Source organism: Dama dama, chromosome 19 (genome assembly GCF_033118175.1).
Source record: "Dama dama isolate Ldn47 chromosome 19, ASM3311817v1, whole genome shotgun sequence".
NCBI lineage: Eukaryota > Metazoa > Chordata > Mammalia > Artiodactyla > Cervidae > Dama > Dama dama.
Window position 1 is genome coordinate 72,107,140 of NC_083699.1, and position 14,043 is coordinate 72,121,182.

The 14,043-nt window shown below is 49.1% G+C and overlaps 1 protein-coding gene across 1 annotated transcript in view; it reads left to right on the top strand.

Moving 5' to 3' along the window:
* The window catches only part of LSS (lanosterol synthase), a 32,330-nt gene extending 19,926 nt beyond the window's left edge, over nucleotides 1-12,404 (top strand). Inside the window, exons 18-22 of the mRNA XM_061167398.1 lie at nucleotides 7,783-7,848; nucleotides 8,246-8,326; nucleotides 8,841-9,011; nucleotides 9,765-9,843; nucleotides 10,303-12,404. Coding sequence (XP_061023381.1) covers nucleotides 7,783-7,848; nucleotides 8,246-8,326; nucleotides 8,841-9,011; nucleotides 9,765-9,843; nucleotides 10,303-10,434 — 529 coding nt within the window. The 3' untranslated portion in view covers nucleotides 10,435-12,404. The remainder of the gene's footprint in view (nucleotides 1-7,782; nucleotides 7,849-8,245; nucleotides 8,327-8,840; nucleotides 9,012-9,764; nucleotides 9,844-10,302) is intronic.
* The last annotated feature ends 1,639 nt before the right edge of the window (nucleotides 12,405-14,043 follow it).

Consider the following 14,043-nt stretch of genomic DNA (forward strand, 5'->3'; position numbering starts at 1 on the left):
GATGGGAGAAAAACTTCTGAACTGGTGGCAGCTTCAACTATCAGCTGTGACTGTCTTTGAAAACTCCACCAGAATCCCCAGCCTTGCAAGTAGTTACAACATTGCTCCCTGGCTGAAATCTGAAAAGACAAGGCAACAAAGCAGGGGCCTATCAGAGAGTGGTTGCACCTGGCTTGGAGGAGTTACAACTGTGTGTGCGGGGCAGGACGGGTGGTGAGGCTGTGCTGGCCTCTGACTGGTGCACAGCCCTTTGTTACTCAATTTGCTGTCCTATGAGAATGGTGATTTTCAAATGTGGAGTCATTCCTTAGAAGAAATACAGTGTACATTACTGCCTGTAGCTTTGCATGTAAAACCATGGAACTAACTGAAAGGAAAGTTAAAATGGACACATGTTTCTTGTTTTCAGTATATGCCATGCATGCATTCTATTTTGTACTTTATGAAACTATTACTTATATATAGATGATAAATGAATCTCTAGTAAATCTACCTATAAATTATGGATAAAATTGAAAGTATATACTATTTCTTTATATAGATAGAGGGATAGATAATATATATATTTTCTTTTCTTTTACATGCTTATGATTCTTTTTCTTTAGAACTTGAGAAAAGACAGATTGATCTTTGTAATGGAAGCAGATCATTGGTTTCCAGAGGGTGGAGGGAGCATCAGGAGCATAAGGACACATTAGAGGGATGGTTTGTCCATTGTCCTGAGTATGCCGATGCTTTCTCAAGTGTATACATGTAGTAAAACTTACTAAATTATATACTTCAAGTAATATATCATCTGTCAGTTATACCTCAATAAAACTTCTTGGAAAAAAAAAAAAAACCAGCACCTAAAAGCACAGGTACCTGTATCTTTGTGAGGCCAAAGAAGAATGAAGTCCTTCAGCATAAAGAAAAAGGATATTGAAGTGGGGAGAAAACAGGAACAGGTTAAAGGTCAGAAGAGTTGGGTTGCACCTCAGTGGGGCTCTGCCAGCACTTTTTAAGGTGGGCTTGTCAAACAGCCAGGAAATCCAGGCCCACTAGGAGGAGAGGCACTGGCGCAGGTAGAACATTGTGCCCAGGCCCTTTCAAGTGTTATGTCCCTAATCACAGTATAGGAGACACATCACAGTCTCTGGGAGCTCTAGACCTGCTAAGCCAGAGCCTGCATTTACCTAACATCCCAGATGATTCATAGACAGTTAAAGTTTGTGAACTGCTAACCCAAACTATCAATGCACAGCAGTCTTTCTTTTTTAACATTAGCTAATTATAATGTTAATCATAATTCTCCAATAGTCTGTGACCACAGTTTGAGAAATAAGAAGTTGCAGTCAGTCCTCCCACACAGGAGAAAGCTCTCTTGTGCTGTGCTGTGCTTAGCTGCTCAGTCGTGTCCAACTCTGTGCAACCCCATGGACTGTAGCCCGCCAGGCTCCTCTATCCGTGGGGATGCTCTAGGCAGGAATGCTGGAGTGGGTTGTTATGCCCTCCTCTAGGAGATCTTCCCAACCCAGGGATTGAACCCAGGTCTCCTGCATTGCAGGGAGACTCTTACTGCCTGAGCCACCAGAGAAGCCCACCCTGGGTCCTGCAGATGCTCCAGGGCACATGCACAACTGCCCGCCGGGCCCTGGGGTAGGGGATGGGGAGTGCTTCTGTGCTAAGAGCTGAGAGCAGGTACCCTCCAGTCCTTCAGCAGTTGGCAGGCCTCCAGAATAGTCATGTTGGACACATTCTTCCAGTGCAGCTGTCGTGGTGGGAGAGGGATTCCTGTGCTGCCTGCCCTGCCATCTTTCCAGGATCATCTGCAACTGATTTTGATATTGGTCTTCTAGCTAGACAGTTTGCTAAACTTTAATAAAGCTAATACACTTTGTCTTATATAGCAGTCTTAGGTTTACAGAAAGATTGCATAGAGGGTTCCTGTTTAGCCACTTTTCTCCCACCTTGTTTCCCCTGTTATTAATATCCTGCATTAATTTGATACACTTTTTTAAAATATACAATTGATGAACTGGTATTGACACATTATTGTCATCCCAAGTCCGTAGCTTACATTCAGATTCACTCTGTGCATTACAAATTTTGGGGGGGTAACATAATGGGTATTGTGATTTTAATTTCAGAATAGAATTGTTCATTGTGGTAGGAAAACAATTGTCTATTGTATATTAATCTTGTCTCCTGAAACCTTGCTGTAATTATTTAGTAGTTCCAGGAGTTTTTTGGTTGAGTCTTTGGGATTTTCTCTGTAAATAATCAGGTAACCTGTGAACAAAGACAGTTTTATTTCTTCACCCCCAATATGTATACCTTTTATTTCCTTTTCTTGCCCTATTGCTTTAGCTAGGACTTCCCATATGAAATTGAATAGGAGTGCTGAGAGTAGACATTCTTGTTCCTGATTTGGCAGGAAAGCATCTAGTTTCTCACCGCTAAATATGATATTAGCTATCGGTTTTTGTGGCTGCCCTTTATCAAGTTGAGGAACTTCCTTTCTGTTCCTAGCTTGCTGAAAGCTTTTCTTATCATGAGTAAGTGTTAGATTTTGGTAAATATTTCTTCTACAGCTGTTTATTTGGTCATGTGATTTTTCTTCTTCTTTAGCCTGTTGATTTGATGGATTTCATTATTTGATTTTTCAGTGTTGAACCAGTTGTTTCATACCTGGGATAACTCTCACTTGTGATATGTAATTCTTTTCATACATGATTGGATTGGATTTGGTAATATTTTATTGAGGATTTTTTAATGCCTGTGCTACTAGAGATACTGATCTATAGTTTTCCTTTCTTATAATGTCCTTATCTGTTTTTAGTATGCTGTGCTCATCAAGTGAATTAGGCAGAATTCCCTCTTTCTTGTCTTTGGAAGAGATTGTAGAGACGGTATAATTTCTTCCTCAAATATTTGGTAGAATTCACCAGTGAATCCATCTTGGCAACTCTTTTTGGTCTGAATAATTGCTTATAGATTCTTTTGGGTTTTCTCTTAGAGAAAGCTTACAAATGACATATTTTTCCTTTCAATCCATAGGCCTGTAGTCCATTTTCTTGTTTCATTGCCCTGGCTGAGACCTTCAGTATTTTGCTTAGCAGAACTGGTAATAGTGGCATCTTTGTTCTATTTCCTGATTTTGAAGGACAGTGCTTCTAATATTTCTCCATTAAGAATGACATTTGGGGGAGAAGGCAATGGCAACCCACTCCAGTATTCTTGCCTGGAAAATCCCATGGACGGAGGAGCCTGGTAGGCTGCAGTCCATGGGGTCCCTAAGAGTCGGACACAACTGAGCGACTTCACTTTCACTTTGCACTTTCATGCTTTGGAGAAGGAAATGGCAACCCACTCCAGTGTTCTTGCCTGGAGAATCCCAGGGACGGGGGAGCCTGGTGGGCTGCTATCAATGGGGTCGCACAGAGTCGGATATGACTGAAGCGACTTAGCAGCAGCAGCAGCAGTGCCCTTATTATTGTGCTGAACTCCTCTCCTCCCTGCCTGTGGTCATATGATACATACCTGACCAAAGAGATTGGATCAGAGATGGACATATGACCCAAGTTGTGTTAACATGACCTCTCCGTGGGACTTGTACAGTGACTCTCAGGAGTTTTCTCGTTTTTCTTAGGCCTAACAGTTCTGAGGGTAAGCATCAATGGCCATCTTAGCCACCATGTATATCACTTGCCTAAGAATGAACCTGAGAAAAACAGAGCCAAAAGTTTGAGCAACAGATTTGAATTCATTATGAAATTCCTTGAACCCTTTAATTTGGCTGTACCTGGAGCCAGCTTCATTGCCTTAAACTTTCCGTTAAGTTTCTGTGGAGAAATGACTCATTCCAGGGTTGAAATAATGAGGTACGCAGAGATGTCAGAAAGCAAGGAAGGGCCCCCCAAAATAACAGAGGTATGTGAAAATGACACAGGAATCAACTTGAAGGATTGCCCAATGGCCAAATCTGAGGCAAATTTAGCAATAAAACAAAATAAAAGCAGGCCTCTGTATAATAATTGGTTAATATTCTTCAAGCTTGTCAAGGTTAAGAGAATAAAGAAAGTTGAGGGGTTTTCCCAGATGGTGGCGACCAAGAAGATATGAAACTTAAATACAATGTGAGATCCTGGGCCAGAAAAGAGATGATTACCAAAATTTGAATCAGGTGCAGCCATCCATCTGGCTAATACGAGGACAAGCTGTTAATGTGTGAATGAAGAAAAGGTCTGCAGACAGCAAACAAACGAGCAAGGAGCTTCAGAAGATAACATTTACCCTAATCCTTGAGAAACAAGGGGCCGAGGGTGCCACCCCTGGTCTGGAACTAAGATCCCACTTGCCTCCCAGGCAATTAAGCCCAACTAGAGAAGCCTGAGCAGGGCAACTGCTGAGTCTGCATGCTCTAGAGCTCGTGCTCCACAGGTAGAGAAGCTCCATGCTCTGCAACTAGAGACACCCCAGGCCCCACAAGGAGGAGCCTGCACGCCATAATGAAGTCCAACGCAGCAAAAAAGCGGCCATGTACAAACCAGGAAGAACGCTCTCACTGAGGACCGGATCTGCCAGCACCTTGATCTTAGACTTCCCAGCCTCCAAAACTGTGAGCAATGAAAGTTTGCTGTTTAGATCCTCCCTCCCGCCCCCATCAGTCTTGGTATTTTGTTGTAGCAGCCTGGGCTAAGACAAAAGCAGTCCCAGGAGAACTCGTTGAATCCAGATGTCTGGATGCACTGCCTGAGTTCTGATTCAGGAGGTCTGGGAGGCGCCTGAGAACATGCATTTTTAATAAGGTCATTTGAATTTGGCTGGTTGTGGACTGCATTTTGAGGACTGTTGCATTAAAATGAAACTTGTCCTCATTACAAAATAAAAGCTTTCTTTAATTTAAAAAAAAAAAAAAGAATGACATTTGGAAGCTTGCATCTGTGTCCATTAATGAACAGCCTGAAGTTTTTACTTTACCACATCACTCTTATCTGGCTGATTGAGAAGCTTATGTTAAGCTCCCAGAATGAATGAGGGAAAATGTTCCTTCCTCTTTCTATTCCCTAGAAGAGTTTGATAAGATTAGAATGATTGTTCTTGGTGATTTAGTAGACTTCACTTATAAATTGTCTAGACCTGGAGTTCTTTTTCTGGGCAAAGTTTGTTTTTTATGCATATCTTTAGTAGTTGTAGGACTATTCATGTCCTTTATTCTTGAGGCGGTTTTGATAAGTTAATATTCTGAGTAATTTGTACATTTTGTCTAAGTTTCCAAATGTATGTGTTTTTCTTTTTTTCACTTTTTAATTTCTGCTAAAACTAGAGTCATACCACTCTTTTCATTGCTGATGTTACTTATTTGTTCCTTCATCCTTTGTACTAGTATTTCTTGCTGAGTGACAGTATTATGACAGACTTGGTCGCTCAAAGCAACACATGTCTGTCACCTCACAGTTTCTGTGGGTCAGGAGTCTAGGCACGGCTGAGCCGGGGCCTCTGCTCTGGATTTCCCTAGGTGGCCATCAGGATGCTGGCAGCATGGGGGCCTCACCTGAGCCTCAACTGGGGTCTGCCCCAAATGCGTGCAGTTGTTGGCCTGTTTCCATCCCCCGTGGGTTGTTGGCCCCAGGTCCCATGTCCTTGTTGACTGCTGGCTGGAGCCACCCTTGAGTTCCTGCTGTGTGGGCCTCTGTACAGTGGCTCCATGAGAACCAGCAAGGGTGGGTCCAGTAGCGCCAGGGAGTCCATCCGCCAGTCAGGGGAAGCTGGAGGCAGTGACTGTCAACTTGCAGGGTCAGCTGGCTACATGCAGGTTATGGGCCACCGCTCACGGATGACATGGGCTGAGTGCCTGGGGGCAAGTGAGCATTGTGGGGGGTGGGTCATCCTGAGGCTGTATGCGTACCTTCACCTCTAGCCTTTTCAGAGAACCCGGTCTTCTTCAGAAGTATCAGTTAGGCCTGTGATGGATCTTCTCTGCCCTCCGAACGTATCATTTTCTCTCTCACTTTATGTTTACTTAAAAAATTTCATTTGTGCGACTTAAACTTATCTATGTCACTGACCCTGTTTTTGGTGACACCGATCCCCTTTGTAGCTGCTTCTGTGGGCTTGTCCCTGAGGTTTTCTCTTTCATTTCCTCCTTTATCTGCCCCTTCGCTCTCCTCCTGTGACCTGTGATCGCTGCTCCTTCAGCCTTGTATCTCCTCTATGAACCATTTGTCTTTGTGTATTTTAAGGAAGATCATGCTCCTACTTATTTTATGTATTTTAAGGGAGACCATGCTCATATTGGGCACAATAAAGGACAGAAATGGTATGGACCTAACAGAAGCTGAAGATATTAAGAAGAGGTGGCTGGAGTACACAGAAGAACTATATAAAAAGATCCTAATGACCCAGAAAACCACAATGATGTGATCACTCAGCTAGAGCCAGACTTCCTAGAATGCAAAGTCAAGTGGGCCTTAGGAAGCATCACTATGAACAAAGCTAGTGGAGGTGATGGAATTCCAGCTGAGCTATTTCAAATCCTAAAAGATGATGCTGTTAAAGTGCTGCACTCAATATGCCAGCAAATTTGAAAAACTCAGCAGTCGCCACAGGACTGGAAAAAGTCAGTTTTCATTCTAATCTCAAAGAAAGGCAATTCCAAAGAATGTTCAGACTACACAATTGCACTCCTCTCACACACTAGCAAAGTAATGCTCAAAATTCTCCAAGCCAGGCTTCAACAGTACATGAACCATGAACTTCCAGATGTTCAAGCTGGTTTTAGAAAAGGCAGAGGAACCAGAGATCAAATTGCCAACATTGTTGGATCATTGAAAAAGCAAGAGAGTTCCAGAAAAACATTTACTTCTGTTTTATTGACTATGCCAAAGCCTTTGACTGTGTGGATCACAACAAACTGTGAAAAATTCTTCAAGAGATGGGAATACCAGACCACCTGACCTGCCTCCTGAGAAATCTGTATGCAGGTTAAGAAGCAACAGTTAGAATCAGACATGGAACAATGAACTGGTTCCAAATTGGGAAGGGAGTACGTCAAGGCTGTATATTGTCAGCTTGCTCATTTAACTTATATGCAGAGTATCTCATGTGAAACACTGAGCTCCAAAACCACTGCACATGGTGACTGCAGCCATGGAATTAAAAGATGCTTGCTCCTTGGAAGAAAAGCCATGACAAACCTAGACAGAATATTAAAAAGAAGAGACATTACTTTGCTGACAAAGATCCATCTAGTCAAAGCTATGGTTTTTCTAGTAGTCATCTATGGATATAAGAGCTGGACCATAAAGAAAACTGAGCACTGAGGAATTAATGCTTTTGAACTGTGGTGTTGGAGAATATTCTTAAGAGTCCCTTGGACTGCAAAGAGATCAAACCATTCAATCCTAAAGGAAATCAGTCTTGAATATTCATTGGAAGGACTGATGCTGAAGCTGAAATTCCAATACTTTGGCCACTTGATGAGAAGAACTGACCTGTTGGAAAAGACCCTGATGCTGGGAAAGATTGAGGGCAGGAGGAGAAGGGGACGACAGAGGATGAGATGGTTGGATGGCATCACCGACTCGATGGACATGAGTTTGAGCAAGCTCCAGGAGTTGGTGATGGACAGGGAAGCCTGGCGTGCTGCAGTCCATGGGGTTGCAAAAAGTTGGACATGACTGAGCAACTGAACTGACTGACTGATGTTCATACTTCTGAGGCGGTAGAGTGGGGGGTGAGGGTAGCAGGTGCACTGCTGCTTTGCTGGAATGGACATTGTGATGTCCCACTGTGTTGCAGGGAGACCCTCAAGCGGGGCTTGCAGTTCTGTCGGCAGAAGCAGAGGCCTGATGGCTCCTGGGAAGGGTGAGTGCTGCTTGTGGGTGCAGATGCCAGGGGCAGGGGTGGGAGGGAGGCACTGTGCTGCCCAGAAGTCTCTGGACATGCTCCTGGGCCATCCCCCACGGTCACTGCTCAGCATTTTGCTGGGCAGTGTAGCCAAGGGCGTTGGAAGTACTTGGTGGCCTGATGGCTCCTCACCCACTTCCTCTGGGCTTGGATCTGGCTTGTGAAGCTGTCCGTGGAAGCCAGGTTGGGCAGGTCTGTCTCCGTGTTGCAGGCTTGAGGATGTTCTTCTTGAAAACAGATGCAGCCTCTCCCTGCACTCCAGAGGGTGCTGGAGGTGTGCCTGCAGCCTGTTGTCTGGCGCTCTGCCGTGACTGAGAACTCAGGGACCAGACTGTTCCCCCTTGTCTTCCTCCAGCTCCTGGGGCGTGTGCTTCACGTATGGCACCTGGTTTGGGCTGGAAGCCTTCGCCTGCATGGGGCACACCTACCATAATGGGTGAGTGCAGGCATTTGTGCTGTGGTGGGAGGCCGTCTTCTCAGCATAATACTCTGCTGGGGGCTTTCTTCCTCAGATGTTTGACTTTGAGGTTGTTTTTACATGCTTTTAAACATTGAGATAAGATCAGTTTTCCAGAAAAATGTATGAGGTGCTGTGCCTCGCTGCTCTGCAGAGCCTTCTGGCTAGTGTGGGGCAGGAAGCCTTTGGCCCTCTGCCCTCCCCCAGCTCACCTACCCCACCCAAGTCCCACATCTGGGCTGGAGCAGGAGCAGCCACAGGCCAGGAGGTTGGCCAGGCTGGGTTGTGTCACTTTCGGGAGCCCATCTGCAGCTGTCTGGTCATCTCTCAAAATCCTGTGATGCTGGTACCTCTGTCCCTTTCACCTCCCCTCTGGCGCGCTGAGTGCAGGGGGCCCACACCCCCCTCTCCGTTACCTGAGGAAGCCTGGCCAGGGTGAGGAGGGGCAGGGACCCTGCCCAGAGTGATGGCTCTGAGTCTTCTGTCTCTGCAGGGCTGCCTGTGCGGAGATCTCCCGGGCCTGTGACTTCCTGCTGTCCCGACAGATGGCAGACGGAGGCTGGGGGGAGGACTTCGAGTCCTGCGAGCAGCGTCGCTACGTGCAGAGTGCCCGGTCCCAGATCCACAACACGTGCTGGGCCCTGATGGGGCTGATGGCCGTCAGGTGGGGGCCTGAGGCCTCTCCCAGAGCCGCGGGGTCGGGCGGAGGAAGGACAGTGAGCTGGCAGCCAGGGTGGGGATGGCAGCGGAGGGAGGGGGAAGGGGAGGTCACCTTGATAGGTGACAGGTCCGTACGGCCAGGTGGTGGTTCCTGCAAAAGGCCTCTGAACAAGGTCAGCCAGGGCACAGGGCTGCCAGGGCACAACTGTGTAGCAGCACCTGCAGCGGCTGTGTCACAAATGTACTCAGGCACATGCACACATGACATGCACACACAGAGTCATGCACACAGACGTGTACATGGTGCCCCAGTCTGTGCCCCCTGTTGGATTTGGGGCCATTGGGAAACCTCCCTAAACCCCTCAGAGGAAGGCCAAGCGTGTGGGCAGGGGCAGACAGGCTGCACCTTGACCTGAGCCATCGTGCCTCCTGGTGCCTCATCCAGCAGCGAGCGAGGTTAGGCCCCTGAGGACCGGTGGCCAGGTGGACGGGAGAGCACTGCTCATGGCAGGGACAGCTCGCTTGGCCGCAGGTGGGCTGCCCTCCTGTCCCCTCGTCTCCATCCCAGCGGCATTCCCGCTCCCCGGGGTGTCTGGAGGACCGGCTGTTCCCAGCGGGCCTAGAGGTTCAGGGTGTCCATCATCGGGCAGTGTTTCTCATCCTTATCCCTGTGCTTGGCTGCGTGAGCCTGAGGACCCAGCCGGAGGGGGTCTCATTCAGGGGGGCGGCGGGAGTGTTCAGTGCCCCTCTCTCCCAGGCACCCTGATGTGGCGGCCCTGGAGAGAGGAGTCAGCTATCTGCTTGAAAAGCAGCTGCCCAACGGGGACTGGCCCCAGGTACGTGTGGCTCCCACCACAACAGGGCCCGAGACCCCTCATGGCCTGTGGGTGGGGTTTCGCCTGCAGGGTTTGGGCGTCACAAACATCACCAGGGTTGGAAGCAGGTCTGTGACAGTGGCAGGTCCTAATGGCCTGGGCTGGTGGCAGGGCTGGTGGTGTCAGGGAAGGACTGGAGGAGAGAAGCTCACAGCCAAGACACCTTGGGCTGAACCGGTGGACCCTTACTGAAAAGGAAGTGTGGGAGGGCATGGGGTCATGAGATCAGGGGAGGCTGACCCCCCTTCGGGTGAGTCCACATGAGCCTGCAAGGGGCTGGTGGCCCAGGCTGAGGTTTGCTTTAGGGCCTGGGGTCCTAGAGGTGGGGGGTGGTAAGCCTGCCTGCTGAGGTCAGGGTCCGGTTCAGGGAGCTGTCCTCCACCTAGTGGAGCCGCTGTGTTAACCCCTGTGTCTTTTCAGGAGAACATCAGCGGGGTCTTCAACAAGTCCTGCGCCATCAGCTACACTAGCTACAGAAACGTCTTCCCCATCTGGGCCCTCGGGCGCTTCTCCCGTCTGCACCCCGAGAGCGCCCTCGCTGGTCACCCTTGAGAGCACGCCTGCGGGTGCCTGGGCGGGTAGGGGGTGCTGGTCTCCGAGTTCCAGGGGAAGTTGGGGCGGGGCGGGGCCTGCTGCGGGGGCGGGGCCTTCAGCTGGTGGAGCAATTTCCGGCTAGAGGAGCACGGGTGAGGGGAGCGACAGAGTGAACCTTGATGCTGGATACAGCGCATTGCGTTCAGGGAACCGCCTGGAGCGGTACCTGGCCTAGCTGTGGGCGGGGCTGGGAGCGTTCCTGACCAACCACCGAGATCGGGAGACCAGCGGCTACGCCTTGTACGCATCCTGCCGCGCGCTGTCGAGGGCCAACTCTCCCTGCCTCTGTCTCTGGCTGAGGGACGTGCTAGTCTCCCTATCACCCCAGCAGGAGAGGCTGGGCCTCGCTGTTTGGGCTCTCCGGGATGGGGGACCAGACTCGGTGAGTGTCCGGGGCTGCTCAGAGGAGAGCCAGATGCTGCACCCTGGCCCCGCCCCAGGTCGCGGTTCAACCAGCTTGTGGGGCGCCAGCATGGCTACCTCTAGAAGTTAGAGTTGTCTCCTAATGAGAAAAGCAGGAGCCTGAGCTAACACGGGGTGAAGGGTCGTGAGTGGCCCCACACGGGGACGACCCTCACGCCCCCTCTAGGGTGCTGCCTCTCAATTCTCTGGCTTCTAAATGCTTCTGGTTTGGCGTGCATGGACTTCGGGCTCAGGTTGGAAAGTCTTAAGTGCTGGATTTGCTTCTGACCTACAAGGATGGGCAGCTCACATGCGCAGGGTTCCTGGGAGTGTGGCTGTGAAGGTCATAGAGCTTTGATGAGGGCCAGAACCAGGCCTGGTGTCACCCTTGGGCCCCATCTCCTTCTCACCCACCCCAGGGCTGGAGGGACCCAGAGAGGTACCACCTCCCCTTCTGACGGCAGCCCCAGCCACGCTCCCCCAGCCACGCTCCCCCAGCCAACTGTTCTCCCTCAGACAGCCAGAGATGCCTGGATGCCCCCCTGCTCCCACCATTCCTGCCGGGAACCCTGAAGGCCTCTCGGAGGTTTGCACCCTGTGGCCTTGCTCCCGCCCGTCCTGGGGCCCCTAGTGCAGTCCCTGACTTCTTTCTGGGGCTCGCCTGCGAGGAGCCTTTTCCTGAGCTGCCCCAGTCCCCCTCCCCCAACTACCCCAGGTGGTGGTCCTCCTGCTGCAAGCCTTGCAGGGCCTGGGCACAGGTAGGCAGGCAGGTCCTGCTGCTCTACGAACCACCCCACTGGCACCTAGTGGTGTTTAGTTCTGCTGGTTGAATGTCAGCACTCTGCGGGCACTTTTAAATGAGTGTTTATGTTGCTGAAGGTGCTGTGCTGGACCCTTTGGGATCTGTCCAGTTTGCTCTTGTTCCAGCAGCAGACAGTGGTTTACCAGTTTGCTCCTGGCAGTAGCCACTGCCAGGCATGACCAGGTCACTGGACAAAACACTAAGCTTCCCGAAAAGAAATGAACATCCACCTTTATACTGAAACATTATTGAAAGTCACCTGTCTCACCAGTTACCTTAGTGCCCAGATCTAGGCAGAGGCACGTAGTGCTCTTGTCTTGTCCTGGAAGCAGTCATGGACTTGGGTCCTTCACGCCCCATGGTGGACACTGGACCACCACCCCTCAGTCTCAGGGAAAAAGAAACTGCGCAAGATAAGCAGGAGGCACTCTAGTTATCTGAGGGAGAAATACTTGCCTCAGCCTGATGAAAAATCAAGTTCTCTATCCTGGGTGAAGGATTAATGGATCTTGATTCACACTGCTTTTCTTTTGGTTATCGGGAGCAAAATCTGAATGTTCACCAGGACATAAACCAGATCTGACCCTGTGAGGGATTCTCTAACCAAAGTGCTTAACGAATAATAAAAATGTGCCTCCAAGAAAGTACTTTCCTTACTGAGCATAACCAATGTTGATACATAGATCTGAATTTTTTTCTGGTAATAAAAATGTTTAAAAACTGATGCCATCAACTGTGGCTTCCTCATTCTCTCAGCTCTCAGCAACTAATTACAGGTTAATTGGCTGGCTTGATTTAGTTTCATCTCTCCATCTGCAGTAAAAAGGTTTATTTATCACTCCTGTTGTTTAAAAAAAAAAAGTTAGACGCACAAGACAATGGGATATGAAGGCCAGAAAGTCAAAGGGGACTGGGAGGGACGTTGCTTGACTTGCTTGGTGTTGTCAGCCTCCAAGCTCCTGGCTCGGCTTTCTCCCTGCTTGTGGGGAGGGGGCATCTGGGTTCTTCTGTCCATAAGGCATCTGGGTTCCAGCAGGATCACAGGAACTGCCCTTGGAAGTATCCATGTTGGAAGCTGGAGACGCAGCTCTGGAGAGCTCAGGAAACTTCCTAGGGGCCCTGGGGCAGCAGGTCTTGACATTGGTTGCGTTTTTCACTTGGAAAAATGCACCTCAAGGTTGCGTTTTTTACTTGGAATTTCTGCTGCTGTTCTACAGACCCTCGTTTCTCACTCAGGGTTAGGGTGATACTGGTAACTTCAGAGTTACTTGTATTCTTTCGTGAAAATGATTCCCCCATTAGTTTCTATTAGCCTATTATTGGTACATGACTTGCAGGCTTCCTCATGGGAAAGGACTGCACGGAGGCTGTTTGAGACCCGCATTGCCATCACTGCAGAGCGGCTGCTTTGGTGGCTTCAGGCAGACTCGGGTGCCTGCCCCACAGCAAGGATATTCATGGGTGCAGGACAGAGCGAGCCTTCAGCTCCGTGTTCCCTGACACCCCCCATTTCTCGGGAAGATGGAGGAGCAGGGCCTGCCTTCAGGTCATCCAGGAGTAGACAGGCACTGAAATGCCCTGAAGGTGGCCAGAAGACAAAAAAATGAGCAGAGCTTCAGTGGCCTGTTGGATAATAGTGAGCGGTCCACCCTGTGTAATCTGAGTCCTAGGAAATGGGGAGGGAGGGCAGGAGGCAGGCAGTAAAACACTTAAGTAACTGTGGCTGAAATTTTCCCAAATATACGTATAAGCTCACATTCATGAAGCTCAACCCACATGTAGCAGGATAATCACAGACCAAAAAGCCCAAGTAAAACCCACTTCAAGGCTCATGATAATCGATGATGAAAACTAAGGATGAATACAGCTTAAAAGCAAGCAAAACGGGTAAGTTAGGCTTCCCTAGTATCTCAGTGGTAAAGAATCTACCTGCCAATGCAGGAGACACAGGTTTGATCCCTGATATAGGAAGATCTCACATGTCGCAAAGCAACTAAGCCCATGCACCACAACTACTGATCCTATGCTCTAGAGCCCGGGAGCTGCAACTGCTGAAGCCCTTACTCTAGAGCTCGCAAGTCACACCCACTGAGCCCACATGCCCTAGAGCCCATGCTCCACAGTAAGAGAGGCCACCACAATGAGAAGCTCATGCACTGCTGCAACTAGAGAGTAGCCTTGGCTCACCACACCTAGAGAAAAGCCCGAAAAGCAACAAAGACCCAGCACCACCAAGAAATAAAAACCAGGCATTTTATGTATCAGTGAGCAAAGACGAGAATGACAAATGACTTATCAGGAGGAGAGCACAATGAAATGACTTCCTCAGAGTATCAAAAGGGGAAAAAAACCCTTAAATTCTG